The following is a 15,590-nucleotide window of genomic DNA, read 5'->3' as shown; positions in this document are numbered from 1 at the left end:
GGGGGAACCCAAGCCACGTTCGGGAGACTCCCGGCCCCGCTGCGCGGTCAGGCGAGCTCGGCTTCCTCTGCGATCTGAACGTGCTCCGCCAGGCTTTTCGCTGGGGTTTGCGTCCTTCGGAGCGCGCGGGASGGAAGGGGCACGGCGTGTCCCACCAACGTTGGCTCTTCTCTTCCAACGATACGGCTTCGCGGGGCGCAGCGAGCTTCGGGCGCGTTTGTGCATCGCCTTCCCGCCGCTCTGGCAGGTCGTGATGGGATATTCGGGATAACCGGGAATAACCTGGCCCGCGCCGGCCCGTCCGGCAGCCTCCTCCTGTTCTTTTGCTCTCCGATTTTGCCAGCACTTAAGCGTTGAGTTTCCTAACCAAGTTCAGTTAGAATAAAGCGTGCGCACGCAGATTTTTCCGAATCAGCTCCGGGAAAAAGTCACTGAAATCTTTTACCTCATTTGTCTATTAAAAGGGAGTTTGAGATTCGTGATTTTCTTTTTTCACCTGGGGACGGTCGCAGCAGGTGGCCGGCAGAGGAGATGCAGGCTTTGCATACAGATTTTTACACTTTTTTTCTTATTTTTGGTATGGGGTTGTGGGGAGGGGAGGAAAAGCGCGAGTTGCCGCGGCGTCCCAGCCTGCACGCGGAGAACGCCGGGAGCTTCGCTGTCGGCCGCAGGGCGCGCGGAGTCGGGCGCCGYGCGCGCTGCCCGGTCGGCTGCTCTTGCACCACCGGTGAGAGAGTTTCTGCAGCAAAACTTCTACCGCTTGGCGAGACGAGATTTAGGTTGCTGTGGAAAAACAGGACAAAGAGCAAGGTGAAACAACTCGATTTTGGTAATGCCGCAGGTCGGCAGCGGAGCTTTGAGTTTGAGGAGCTGGTGTAGCAGGTACTGCTGAATTTGATGGAGACTTGAGCAGCGTGAGACTGTGACTTGACACGTGATCGGAGGCAAGCTGCTGGGTCTTTTTATTATCTTTTTTATTTTTATTTTTCCCTAGATGTGTCCTACYGCAAAGCCTGTAAGACCTCCTCAGGCAGGCTTGACGCATTGAGTGATGGACCATCATATGACCTGCAGGAGCCGGTTTCGGTTCCTCCCTGTCACCGCTGCATAATAAACGCAGCAGAGAGCATGATCCCGGGGGCGGAAGGAGCGTTTAGCCCTGTTTCAGAGAAACCTCTTCTTTGCCAAAGAGCTCTTTAATCCCCTCGYGCCTCCCACCTGCTCTGCACCTGAGTGCGTGTCCAGGGCAGGAGCTGGTGGACCTCAGACCTCTCCACCCGTCTGCTGTGACCTCGGGCAGTCCAGCACGCAGGTACTTCACGGTTTATGAAGCGTGCATGGGAATTCATGTTCAACTCTCAGCAGAGCGCTTCGGAGAGGCAAAGAGGGCCCGCACCGGACACAAACTTCTTGGAAGCAGGTTAGATGCTCGCAAGCAAGCCCCGCAGCCTTGCCTCCCGAGCTCTGCTGCTGCAGAGAGCTACTGCAAACCGTGCGTGGCTCGGCTGGGCATAACGTTGTGGAAGTGTGCATCCTCTCGTTGCACAGTGTCCCTGATGTGATTTGTGAAAACCGTGGCCAGTTCTCGTGTCAGCCCCTTAAAACCACGTCGGAAAAGCTGTGGTTGGCTAAAAAGTTACAGCATATGTTAGCTCCGTCCTCTTTATAGAAAGAAATTGGCAGGCAGTGCATTAGCAAGAGTGCTTTATAATAAAGTGTCTGCGTGGGGCTTAATCATGAAGATAATAATAAAAATACTTGCTAATGTAAAAGATAAATTTAAAATAATATGCAAACACCTCTCACRAGTGTCGTTGTCTATAGAGACAGAGAAAGGGAGAGGCGGTTGCATGCAGTGTGTGACTTGCAACCAAGCTGCTGGGCTCAGGGTGGTTAAAACTGCTCYGGCCGTGCTCCCCGAAGCCTTCTCCACCACGGCAGCACCAGAGAGGGCCGAGTCCATCGAGTGAAAAAGTTGTRGGAGAGCTACTGTTGTGCTTTGGCGCAATGGCCCTGAGCAAGCCACAGGAAATAAAAGCCCATATTTTGCAGTATGACTGTTAAAAAGACTGATTCCTTGCCCTTTGAGGAGTGCTGCTGGGAGGCTTCATCGCCGCGCGACTGCTCTGCAGGTGAGCCAGCGTGGCAGCCACCCGCAAAAGCAGATCGTGGCTCAACGTGTTCCGAGCTGTTTATAATAACTGCAAGCGAAAACAAATGTGGATGTTTCCTCGCTCTGTAAAAAAGCGAGTGGGTTTACTCGCCAGCTTCGGTTCTGTTGACACTAAATCTACAGCGGGAGCCTGATACTCGAGCCCRGAGGCAAAACCCTTCCGTTAGCACGCTGGAGCGGTGCAGCGTGCGTGCCAGCAGCGCCCAGCCACAAGGGTCCTTACGGACTAAAAGCATTAGCGATGGCCCTAAAGGGGCGACGCTTTTTGAGCAATGTCCATGCACTGTCCATGCACTTTCCTCCAGAGGGAGGAAAGAARAAACAAGCACGATATCCAGCCTGCAGCAATGTTGTGTTTATATCTTCAGCTCAAAAATCCATCTGGGCGAAGGAATGAAGAACATCCTACTGCTGGCCGGAGCTATAACCATTTTTAGAAATCTGGCCGGAGCCTGTTTCTCGGTGCTGCTTCCTGAGAGGCTGCTYGACTTCCCTGCCGCGGATTCGCGGGCTGCGCGCGGAGGAGACGGCGCAGGGAACCGGAGGCTTCGAGAGAGCCCGAGCCGCCGCTCTCGCGTGAATCTGCCCGACGAACGCCCGGTCGTGTCGTCGTGGCTCAGACCCCTGCTCGTTTGGCGGTCGTTGGGGTGGCCTTTGAGAGGAGCCAACTGGGATGTGAGCAGCCCCTTTGGGGTGTGGGATGTTTCTCCCAAACCTCTGGGAGATCTGGGGCCTAGAGGGATGAATTGGTTCGGTGCGTTCGCTCACCTCCGAAAGCAAGAACGACAGGATGCAGCCGCAAGCCGCCTTTTACCGAGTCGGACTCCTGTTCAAGAAGCAACCAGTAGGTGAGCGTGCTGTCCTGGAAATGGAGCCAGCATGAAGCCCCAGGCGCCAAGTGCCTGCCGAGGTAGCTCCGATGGCCGCTCTCGCCTGAAACTGCCCTGCTGAAAATCGCTAGTGTCTCACTGCCRCTTCAAAACTGTTTCTGTCAAACCTGGAAAGTGGAGGAAGAAAGAGCGAGTCACGTGAATTTTTTATTTTAATACGTGTTCATATTCATTAAGGGAGTCTTAAGAAGGAAGAGGAGCATTARATGTCAATGGCATCGCCCTTACCAGTGCTGCTGTGCCATCCTAAAATGAATCCTGGTGGGGTCAGAGCTTGTTGGCACACCTGCTAATGCCCATGGTGGKAGATATACCACTGTTTGCTTATCAGCTCATCAGGTGCCTCTCGCAGGCACTTGCATTATTTCCCAGGAAGCATCTACTGGCTTCCTGGGACGTGGCTTGGGACAGCCGTGGTCCRTGACCATCTTTGCAGAGCTGTGGGGGTTTCTCTTTTCCTCTCTCTCAACTGTGTCACATCGGTCTTGTAAAGATGCTTCTTTTCCTTAAAAGCTTTCCTGGGTGTCTTCCTGCTCTTTCCAATACTCCTGAGAAAAGAGTGAATTTTTGCAARTCCACTTCTTGGAGAGGATCGGTACGTCCGCTCCCGGGCATCCCGCTGGCGCCCGGCCTCAGTCCTGCTCGATCCTTGGGGGCACGTCCGGAAGACAACGAAACGGGGCAAAGAAAACGCAAGGGCGAGATTCCTACGTGCGCAAATGGCAAGCCAAGGAGAGGAAGGTAGAAATATTTGGCAAGGGAAATGCTCTTGCTGCGAACAGAATGGGTTCTTTCTTTTTTTCTGTGTTTGTTTCGCCCTCATTCGGAGTACAGGACTGAGTTTGGAAGGCTCCAACCCTGCTGTTTTATCTCTGGGTGTGCCTTTGCTGCAGGCTCTTATCAGGTGTGTCCTGGTGAGCTAAACCGTTCAAACAAAACCCTTTCACTGGAGCCTGAATGGGCGCCCTAAGCTGGGTTAATATGGTTAGTCAGGGTTGGTGTCCGCATTGTTTTAACTCAGGGTGGAATCTGTCCACAGTCAAGGTGGATATGGGGGAAAAAAATCCCTTTTTTTTTTTTCTGAGGAGGGGTTGGCATTTTATAAGCAGCTGGGGAGAAAAAATCTTTGGGCACTTCAGTGCAGAGAAGCCGTGAATATTYCCTGAGAGAAAGGATGAGCGGAGAGGAGGTTAAAAACGTTCATGGAGATACACGGAAACGCCGGCAGCGCGGTTTAGGTGACTGCGTGTTAGCGGCTTTGGTTAGAAACGCCGGGAGGATTTACCTTCCACAGCCGGCCGCTGTGCGCAGTGGTGGAGGAAGCAGCGAGATGCTCYCTTTGCTCTCCGTGCCTCGCTGAGCTTTGCACTGCTTTTTGCTCAGGTGGAAGGAGAAACGTCCAGAAGCAGAACCGCGAGAAGTCTTGGCGTTTGCAGCTGTCGGCTGCGCTGTGGTGCTCCTGCGGGGACGACGAATAGGTAGAGCGCCGGATTTTTATTTTATTTATTTATTTTAAACCGGGAGAGGAGGTAGCAATTGGACGTTGCCCCGTTTTCCCCTGGGGAACTGCGTTTGCCAGGCTGGAGCGGGAACCGCCGGAGCAGGTCGGCTCGGCGCCTTGTGCTGCATCCCAGGCCACATCGCCGTTTTGTGCTCGCTTGAAAACTGGTGGAAGAAGCTGTTACAATGTAAACAAAAACAAATTAGCTCTATACTCTGCTGGAAAACAAGGCAGTGAGGAAAGAATAGCTGTATTTGACTTGTTTTTTTTTTTAATCTYGCTCTACTCAGTTCTCCTTAGCAGCAAAGCCTGTTCTGAGTGATGGTATACTCAGCTGAGTTTGTATGTCCCTTTTTTCCACTTGATTTCTTCTGGAGTATCTTTTGGCAATGCTTTTTTATATTTTGAATTATCAGAATCCAAAACTAATGTATTGGTGACAGATTTAAACCGATTGTCACCAAAGGGTGGAAAAAACCGGCTCTCAGGGTGCCTGAAGGTGCTGCAGTGCCGAGGTATTCTGTACTCCAGGAGGGCTTGGGAACTGCTGGGGACTAAGAGGCCAATATTAGAGCGTTTCCAATGTCAGTATTACTTTTTAAAGATGGAGAGATGAGTTGACTTTCCCTGCTAAACTGCTTAGAGGTTTCTGTTTAAAGAAGAAGAAGAAACCCCCCGACACCCAGTAGCTTGTGCCTAAGGGTGTGCATTAAGTCAGGGAGCTGCAGAGCAGCAGCAGGACACGGGCTGGTTTCTCGTCGCTAGGACTCGTCGCTCTGCCTCGCTGTCTTGTGGGGGTTTGGCTAAAACCCTGTTAATTCCTTTGATTCTGCTACCAGGCCAACAAACTCCTGTCCCCCTTTTTACTGTCCCCAATTTTAGGGTGCTGAGACCACCGCTCTTCTAGTATTTTCACTCTTCAAGACAGCCCTAATTTTTGCTTAATTGCAATATTTCTTTTTTTTTCTGCTTCTTATGCCTTGAGGTGGTTTGGTTTGCTGTAAACAGCATTTGCAGCTTTGATCATCCATCCTATCGGCACCTTTGTAGGACTCAATATTTCCAGCCTGCAAGGTCTCTGGGGTATGGCCTGCATCTGCACTGGAGATGCAGAGCTTCTCAGTGCCGCTATAAATAGGATCTTTTGATATTTATAACGTCAAAACTGCAAAGAATGAGGTGGATTGAGAACTGGCTGAAGGGCAGAGCTCAGAGGGTCATCATCAGTGGCGCAGAGTCTGGTTGGAGGCCTGTGGCTAGTGGCGTTCCCCAGGGCTCAGTACTGGGTCCCATCCTGTTCAACTTCATCAGTAGATGAGAGGACAGAGTGCCTCCTCAGCAAGTCTGCTGATGATCCCAAGCTGGGAGGAGTGGCTGACACACCTGAGGGCTCTGCTGCCATTCAGAGAGACCTGGACATGCTGGAGAGCTGAGCGGAGGGGAACCTCCTAAGGTTCAACAAGGGCAAGTGCAGAGTCCTGCACGTAGGGAGGAATAACCCCATGCACAAGTACAGGCTGGGGGCTGACCTKSTGGAGAGCAGCTCTGCRGAGAAGGACCTGGGAGTGCTGGTGGATGACAGGTTGACCATGAGCCAGCAATGTGCCCTTGTGGCCAGGAAGGCCAATGGTCTCCTGGGGTGCATTAGGAAGAGTGTTGGCAGCAGGTGAAGGGAAGTGATCCTGCCCCTCTACTCAGCCCTGGTGAGGCCTCCATCTCGAGTCCTGTGTCCAGTTCTGGGCTCCCCAGTACAAGAGAGACATGGAGCTACTGGAGAGAGTCCAGCGTAGGGCTACAAAGATGATCAGAGGGCTGGAGCACCTGCCCCATGAGGAATGGATGTGAGAGCTGGGCCTCTTCAGCCTGGGGAAGAGAAGACTGAGGGGGGATCTGATCAATGTGTACAAGTACCTGAAGGGAGGGTGTCAAGGAGACGGGGACAAACTCTTTTCAGTTGTCCCGTGTGACAGGACAAGAGGCAATGGGCAGAAATTGAAGCACAGGCAGTTCCGCCTGACCGTGAGGGGGAATTTCTTCCCTGTGAGAGTGACGGAGCACTGGACCAGGTTGCCCAGAGAGGTTGTGGAGTCTCCTTCCCTGGAGATCTTCAAGGCCCGCCTGGATGCAGCCCTGTCTACCATGCTGTAGGTGACCCTGCTGAGCAGGGAAGTTGGACTAGATGATCACCAGAGGTCCCTTCCAACCTTACTGATTCTGTGATTCTAAGAAGTAAACCAATGTTTAGGTAGAGAGCATTGCAAACCTTTCACTTGGGCTTCTATTCCTTAGCTCTTCTGGCATTTAAGCACTGTTAGTCTCTAAAAATTTGTCACTTTTACCATGTGTATTGCACATTGTGTATTGAGYGTATTGCATTTGGTGTCACCTGTGGGGCAGGAACTATTACTATGTGCACTCCGCATTTTTTAAACACTTTTAGGTCTGAGTCAGTTCTTGATACTCTTGTGCAGCATGTTTTTTTACCTAGGCTAAATGCCAGAGCCTCTATTGTAGAAAATTACCCTGGCTAGATCCTGGAGAGTAGATTGAGCTTGAATTCTCCTTGAAGTAAGAACGTTGAAGTCCTACAGGTAGGATTTTTTCGTCGTGATGATCTYATTTGGCAGCTGAATTTGTGCCTGGTGTTGGTAGCCAAATTGAATACCGGTGAGGGTTCGGAGAAGGACTGAGATAGCACTCGCAGGCGGGTCCATGCTCAGCCCGTTGCAGCTCACTGTTGGGGTCCCTGCAAGTGCTAAGGAAGCCGTCATCCCAACCGGCACACTTAACAGTGGCCTGGCAGCTGTTCGAGGCTCTCCCGTGCTCAGGAGCCTGCTCCTTGGAGTATCTACAGAGCCATATTTCCATAAGGGATGATGAAGAAGGGCATAACTGAGCAAAGACAAGGTTAGCAGGAAGATACATCTAGCAGCATATAGATAAAGTTTTATGGGCACTGCTGTGAATGAAGCTCAAGGAGGAGAAGCTGCCACTTGACATTTTATTCATTCCTCCGATATCCTTGTTCGTTCAGCTAATAAGATTTAAGGGTTTTCTTCTTTCAGGGCAAGGACTGTCAGGGATACTCAGCAACACGACATCTTGATCAGCATCCCCATCATTGTTGTAATTCAAGTAGGAATTGGAAGGAGGAAAGTTGAGTAGCTCTACTGACTTTTTTTCCTTTTTTTTTTTTTTTTTTTTAATAAGGATGATTTCATTTCCTCATGTTAGGAATTGATAAAGCAAATTGCTGGGGATTTGAGTCTTGTGCTTTTTTTTCTTTTCTTTTTGCAAGTGTGTTTGCACTGCAGTAGTTGATTTTTCTAGCAGCCCACCCCTGCCACAGTCTCCAAATCAGCTTGTTCCTGGGCATGGAGGATTAGGGTGAGAAGCTTAGAAAGCAGGGTTTAAAGGAGAGAACGAGGAGGGAAATGAATTTCTGACAAAGTCAGGATGGTACAGCAGTAATTCTGGAAGGTCTTCTCACCCCTTCTCCTCTGCTGTTTAGGGTTTGCTCTGGGGACAGGGGTGATGGTTCGCTGGTGGCACTTACCTGCCTGGGCGGCGGTGGCTTGCCAGCTCAAAGTCATCGTTTTCCACTGTAGCAGCTCCCTCACAGTGCTGTCCCAGAGGATCGCAGCAGATTGCAAACACTTGGTGCAGTCATACCATCCCAATTAACATAATGATACTSTCTAATTTATGCACAAATTGTCCTCATTTATGTGTGTGGATACATATGATTAAATCAAGCTTAGATCCGTGTACYGCTTTAATACAACTGTTGAAGCATGAAGCTGTATATAACACCAAATGCTCATGTCTCAGGAAGTCATGCTCCAAAATATGTGTTTTTTATGTTGTTATGGGAGTAACATTCATGCCATTTTGCCCCTGACGTTCTGGTAGTAGCTGCACTAGCTGGCGGTGGGACGCAATGGAGAATAAGGATTCGTGTACGGAGATTTATCTGCATTAAAGGCAGCTTTAATTTGCCTTGATACCCTTGGCTTTCAGATGGATTACCCAGGCGGAGAGATTTGGTTCTGTCTAGCCAGCTAACACCTGGCTTACTATTACTTTAATTATTTTAAGAAGAGAGGGAACAATCTTGTAACTGTAGGCCTCTTTTGTCAACCCCATGTGGAGCAGATCTTGAGCATTTCCATGTATGTTTTATAATATGAACCCTAACAAACCAGACCTGCCCGCAGTTGTCATCATTTAAAGTCCCATCTAGTGCTGCAACTCTCAAAGCACGTCCTGAATAGGATTAAGATACCTCTTAGCTTGTTAGCTGGTGTTCTGCATTTTTAAATGCAAATTGTGACATCTGGGCAGCAAAATTGTGCCATAATGAGCAGGACGATGTAGCACAGAAATGTCCAACTGGTGCACCTTGAGTGAAACTTTGATTTTTGGATCCCTACTAGTCTCTGTACATCCACCTAAGCATTTATCGCCATGAGTTGCTGCTGATATGCTCRTGGTGGAGATTGGCGCAACTTGCCTGCAGAGGTTTAGCAACTTTAGGGGATAAAGTAGGGTACCAGGCATTGAACTGGATTTGGCATGGTCATTAAACTTCTCCTTGGGGAGCAAAGAAGGGCTGAAGAGCAGTGCCTTTCTTCTGGTCCCATCTATCTCTTTGTGCATACTGCTTGTCGATGTAATTGATGTTTCGAGGAGGATCATCATATTGTTCTTCCTTACCTTGTGATCAGGTCCTGACCGTCCATGTGGACGTCGCTGTGTTAGAAGCGATCRGAAGCTGTTCACTGCTACACGCTTAGCTCTGTCCCTGCTGTTTTCCTGTTGTTTCTTGATGGAAACAAGCCCCACAGTTGCAGTTTGGTGGTTCTCGTACACGGAGATAAGCTGCCCGTGTTATTTGCTGAGGTATGAGCGTGGTTGAACCCAACGTACATGGACCTGATAACAGTGGACGTATTTACCTGATTAATATATCTTCATCCAAACCCGTATAAATAACTGAGGTGGTCTGATCAGATCGGAGGGTACGAAGGGTGGTGAGTGRCAGGCATGGCTTGTCATCATCAGCTGACGACACCGTGGCAGGCCCGCGCGGCGTTCGTATCCTCAGGATATTGCAGTTCTGGAGGATTATTTGGCAATCGGATTCCGTTGCTGGCACCGTGCGGCGCAGTCGGATTGTGCCAAGGCAGACCGGTGGGAATGCTGGTGCGTGGCCCGTGCTTAATGAGCTCAACGTGGGAYGTGCCACCTTCTGTCAGTCCTGTGGTACGTGCGTGCTCTTCGGCAATCACGTTTCCTCAACGGACAGGCCACGCAGCTAACCTCTGAGTGCAGATCTCGACATAAGATTTTCTTGGAAGTATTTTTAACAGAAGATGTTTCAGCTGCTACATACTTGAGCAGCTTGAGTACATGTCTGTACCGCGCTTTCCTTGTCAGAAGGAACAAGATTTATGCATCACTGTAAGTCACGCTTCATGAATTAGTCTGTTTTTTTTCTCTTACTAATAATGTTTTATAACTATCTGAACACACACCCTGCTCTAAAACTATTCAAACATGTTGCATTGACTTTTGTATGCTTTTGGGTCAGGGCCCTCAGTCTCCTTTGTTTTTCTTCTGCCTTCGTATTTGGTTTTTTAGATACCTTCCAAAGTAAGTTTTTCCTCCAGCATGATGCCTGCTTCATCCTGGAAGGAGATGTGAGCATGGACTGCGTGTGTGTCTTGCTCCAAGCTTTGTGAAAATTCAACTTTATTCCTGCTTCCCTTTTAACTATCAGACGATGCTAATAACTGCAGCTTGACTGGAGGGAGGAGGGTGAAGGGGAATCTTTTGTTTCTTTAAGACTTTCCAAAGCTGGTTGTGAATGTTAAGTCTGGAAACTTCTTTTCTTGCACTTCTCAGTACTGTCTGAGGCTGCGTTTTGAATCTAGGAGCTTTGTGAATGACTAAATAGACCAGGGAAACAGTGATGGTATAGCTGCTTATGGAAACTTCCTGATTCGGTCTCGTAAAATCTGCCTGACAAGTCCTTACTGTGCTTTAAAAGCCATATAGTTAACCAGGTCGCTTGATGGACGGAAGAACCTCCTCCCCATCTTACAGAGCGAAGAGGCCAGGCTGAAGGCTAGGCAGCCTGGAGCAGGAGATGCTTCTGCCTCACGAAAGCAGCACTTCCTCAGAGGCATTGCAGCTCAAGAAAAACTCGGTCATAAGGAAGAAAATATATGGAGTTTGGAGGAGAAGCAATAACCTAGGCAGGTGGGGGACACCAGTGGGGTGCTCACTTTGGCCCAGAGAAGAAGAGGAAGCTGAGGCCTTAGCTATTCTCCAGTTACTCTAAAGAAGAACTTCTTGGGAAAATAACCCTATTCTTTTCCTGTCTGTCTGGATTCAGTGTTCTTTTTTTTTTAATCTGCTGTTGAATGTAAAAGGGGAGGTCCTCTATATTGGCTCAGAAATCTGTTGAGGCTCTGTCCCACAGCATCTTACCCACAGTCTCCAAGGGACAAGTCTGAAAGCCAGAGGTGAAATGGAGCTTGCTGACTGTTAATCGTGTGCTCAGATTAGTCAGTTATTCTGGCAGACTTAAGAGCAGGCCTGAACTCCAGATCTCATTGCTTTGAAAGCCCCCATTCTATCACACTTGCCTAAGTCAAATTTTTTGTTCTTTGTAGAGCAAAATCAGCCTTGTGTGCCCATCTGATTGAAGTGCTGAGACTTGTCTAACTGAACAAGAGCTCAAGTAAACAGTTGAGTAGATGCAAAGCAGCGAGGAGATCACCCAAGCGTTGTGTCTGAGCACCGCCGTGGTTTGGCACCAGCCAAGCAGATGGCTAGGTTGCATCCTGCCCAGAGCTAGGCAGCCTAGGGGGTTAGGAGAAAAGGTATTGATAGAAAAATTATTCATTTAATTAAATAGGTTCAATTCAGAATCTACAGATGCCTCAAGTCTCTGATCTCTTACTTTATAGCATCAGCTCGGAACATAGCATTAGTAAAAAGAGGGGTTATTGCGCAGGGCGTAGTGCAATCTCCTGCAAAGAGATTGTTGCCAATCCAGGAGACAGGGCTGATGTGGGCAGAAGATAYTTTGGGAGGGAGATGAGAGATGCAGAGCATGGAAGCAACTTGACCTGTCGTGCRGTAGTTGGGATCAGCTGGGAGCAGTCCTGGCTTCCTGAGCAAACAGCCAGTCCGGCCCCGACTCCTGCCCTGCTGCCTTTCCTTTGCTGGAGCTGAGGGCTCAAAATCCCAGAGCTGGTTGGAAAGAAGGTTGGTTTGTCCAAGTGTGTGAAGACATCAAAAAACATCCTGACAGATCACGTGAGCCGCGGGGACAAACTTCAGCCAGTTCCCAGCGGGACTGTGTTTAACCCTCTAGCCAAAGGCTCTATCTAAACAGGTTGGGATTTGGGGGAGACATGCTGCTGGCTGTCTCACTGGTGTGTGGCCCTCAGAAAGCTTGGTGACAGACAAGTTCGGCTTTCTGGCCTCTTTAGTTGGAGTGGGAAAAAATCAACATGCGTGGAACAGCTTTTTCAAATGCCTCAGCCACWTGCTCTAGGTAAATACACGCTCCTGAGAGCTAAAGGCAAATATAGCAGTTGTGCTTCCCAGCAGCGGTGGGAGCGATCGAAAGACGGGGCCCGAGCAAGGCGCAGGAGGCCAGGAGCATGACATGTGGCCTCGGGCGTCCCTGGCCGCGTGCGGGATGCAGCAGTACCTTGGACAAGTCCGTGCCCTGGCTGCGCCCGCTTCAGCAACTACCCTGCAGGTCAACAGAGTTTATAACATAACTGTTTTTAAGCTGAAATTCTTCAATGTTAGAGCAGCTAGGAACTTGGAAAAATAAAGCGTGGATTCGTAATGCAGCCTTGAGATGCACGTCAGGAAAATGCAGTTAGGGCTTGGTATTGAGTTCATGCTCTCGATCTTTAAATTTGACCTTGCCATCTCAAGGAGAGTGGAGTAGACGCAAGGGAAATAAAACAGCCATCTCTCTCTGTTTTTATTGGACTGTATTTCTTTTATTGGACTGTATTTCTTAACGTAGTTATGGAGCATCTTTCTTCACTTGAAGCTCAAGGGGGGATAAATACGTTCCTGGATGAAAACGTTCCGAGTTCAGAGCACCTCGTAAGCGAAGCAGGACCGGGCGGCCCGCAGAGCGCCGGCCGACGTTSCCGGCGCCCTCCCCGCTCCCTGAATGCTGCTATTGTGCCGATTCACAAGCGGCGGCTTTGTGCCGGCCTCGTCCCGTGACCTGAGGGCTTCAGTGCCACCACGGAGCAAGCGCGGGAGGGTCAGGGAAGCAGCTCCAGCTTCCCCGGAGCCTCCCTCCCCGCCTGATGCTGCTCGTTGCAACTGTGAAGTTGTCCCCAGCAGCTWAGCCTGAATCTTTCCTTCTTCAAAGGGAATTTTTAAGACATCCCTGAACTAAAAATTATCTCCTTACTCGTTGTGGACCTTCTTAACCATTACCTTTTTGTGTCACCCCAAATTCCAGCATACGTATTGAGCCATGCTGAATGTCACACTCTCCTCTCCTTGCTTGTAATGGCTRTATCTGACCCCTAAATCCCCTTCTGCTGGCTGTGCCTAAAAGCTCTTTTGTCGCTGGAAACAGCCAAAATTGTGCCTCCCGTATTTAAAATAATTCCATGTATTCTGCCTGCCTCRGAGCAAGTCTGTTCCTAGCTTGATCCGTAACAGAAAGTTGCRTTTTGCATATAGGTGAAATGAAGTGGAATGGATTGCCTGTGAAAACATTCAGTTTCCCAAAGGTGTTGCTGAATTGTAACTGTTTGATTTAAAAGGTTTGTTTTTTGGTTTATTTGCAGGAGGCCCTGCTAGAAGAACCCTTATGGGATCCTAATGACATGCGGGTGGATGATTTGCTTGTGGTAATTAAGGTAGGAAGAAGTGTTGTTAATTTTGGCATCTCGGAGTTTGCCCTCTTCTTGAAATAGAAGAGCGACAGCCCGGCACTGGGCTGTTCAAGGCTTCGGTACCCCGCGCCGGCAACACGGCGCAGCGCTCTGCCGAGGCAGGAGCTCGATGTTGGAGCAAAGTGTCCCTTTAAACGCAGGGGGAAGGGATGGCTTATTTAAGAATTACCTGGGAACATAACTAAGTGGAAAAAAATCCTACTTCCTTCCCCGAAGGATAATGAGCTCTCTGTTGGGCTAGAACTGGAGGTGGCATGACTCTTATTTGAAAGAACTCAGCACAGGGATTATTTTGTTCTGCAGAAACTTAGTGGTTGCAGTGGAATTCAGGTTCTGACTTGTCATCTTTTTAAAAAAAAAAACAAACAAAAAACTAAAAATATATTTTATTAGTTTATTTTCATCATCTTGAGCTTCTGTGGAAAGCTGGTCTATCTCCAAAATGTGGTAAGAGAGAGTACTTCATTCTTTAATTAAAGGCAGGAAAATCCCTAATCTTAAAAACACCAAAGTATTGGCCAAATTTGGAAAATAAAATAATGTGTGCAAGGTTAAATGTGTTTATAAGTAGTTTTTGTGATATTTACTGTATAATGTCTAGATTCTTGTCATGCCACAGTTTGGTTATTTCTAGCATAACCGTTCTGCTCAGAATTAAGCATCGTGGCAGTGAAATTATCACTGCTGAAGGTTGTACGAGTACACGTTCGTCCTCCTCTTTGCTCTGTCTTCTGGTRGTGTTTGTCCTGCAGAGAGGCTTCCTCTCTGCAAGGATTGCAGGGCTCAAATCTTACAAGGCAGAACTTTTTTTTTTTTTTCATTCATTTTGCCTTGGGCAACTTATGTGGCTGTACTTGGAGGGAAKTGATAGGTGTTGGCAGCATGATACATCATGTCATGCTGTAGATGTTAGGAAAAGATTGTRGAAACTCGCCTGCTGCTGAGTACCGTGTAACCCCTCATGTTCTACCCCTTCCATCGCTTCCCTTTACTGACTGGTCCGTAATCTGCATGGTCTTGGTGTTAACTATTTCTGCTTGTATACAGCCTGAGGGGTTTTCWGGTTTTTTTGTTTKTTTGTTTTGGGKTTTTTTTTGTTTGTTTGTTAGTTTTTTACTAATATTTTCCTTGTAATTGCGTTGTTCTCCATTTGGCGAAAAACCAAACACTCAAACGGAAAAAAAAGCTTTGCATCTCTGCCTGCCAGGCTCTCACTTTGAAGTCTGCCCATCTTGTACATGATGCTCTGCGTGCCTGGCTGTCCTGGATGGCCTTAGCTTGATTAATTCTTAAATGCCTGMTGCAATTTATACTGCAGTCCAGGAAGAGGCTGTTACCAGCTTGCAAAGGTGGTCGATCAGGCTCTGAGTTCCCACCAATAGAAAAAAGCTCTGCAAAAGGTACCCAARACACAGCAAACTTTGATGCTGTCGCATGGAGCACAGGTGGGACCAGTACCACTGACAGCATTTTGTTCTTGTATTTGTTCGATCTGTGAATATGTAAGAAAGCGTCACTGGTGGACATGGGGTTTATCTTGTCCACAACACTAAAATATTGCAGCTGAGATGAACATTGCTTATTAGCAGCAATGGGACTGGTGTGTTTGGTTAGTGTTTAGTAATGAAAAAGAGTTAGTGGATAGTTTACTGAGCTGTTGGAGGGAGAAAGAGAAATTCAAGCTGTAACAAGAGCAAATCCTTTTAATACAGGTTTATAGATCWTGCAGGTATTTGTACTTTTTGTTTGGCTTGCGATAAGATGTGCTACTGTGGAATTTGCTTGGAGCAGGGATTTGCATGAGTTATTATTTCGTGCAAAACGAACGCGCGTAAGCATTCTCCCTGTGCGCCGCGGTGCCAGGGCACCGGTTCGAAGGATTCGTGCGCCTGGGCGCAGCGGTCAGCAAAAGCTGGGCGCTGGGGAGAAGGGGAAAGCCTGGTAGATAAAGTGGTGGAAAAAAAGATAAAAATCATACTCTTTTACTTAAAGTTTGACCAAACCCGATAGCATTAAATAATTTGCTTAGAAACCTTTATCATCTTTTTCTAGACTGTAGAAGTGGCTTAGGT

At 48.5% G+C, this 15,590-nt stretch overlaps 1 protein-coding gene across 2 annotated transcripts in view; it reads left to right on the top strand.

Moving 5' to 3' along the window:
* Positions 1–15,590, top strand: part of PTPRA (protein tyrosine phosphatase receptor type A) — an 85,858-nt gene that overhangs the window by 13,049 nt on the left and 57,219 nt on the right. The window contains exon 2 of one of the 2 annotated variants that reach the window (XM_085314659.1): positions 13,411–13,482. The exons of the other annotated variant lie outside the window; for it this stretch is intronic. Coding sequence (XP_085170785.1) covers positions 13,411–13,482 — 72 coding nt within the window. The remainder of the gene's footprint in view (positions 1–13,410; positions 13,483–15,590) is intronic. 2 annotated transcript variants of the gene reach the window in all.

The sequence above is a fragment of the Rhea americana genome, unplaced genomic scaffold (genome assembly GCF_003343005.1).
Source record: "Rhea americana isolate MKP2758 unplaced genomic scaffold, rheAme1 scaffold_41, whole genome shotgun sequence".
Lineage (NCBI taxonomy): Eukaryota > Metazoa > Chordata > Aves > Rheiformes > Rheidae > Rhea > Rhea americana.
Note: the sequence above shows the minus strand (reverse complement) of the source record. Positions and strands in the feature narration are given on the sequence as shown.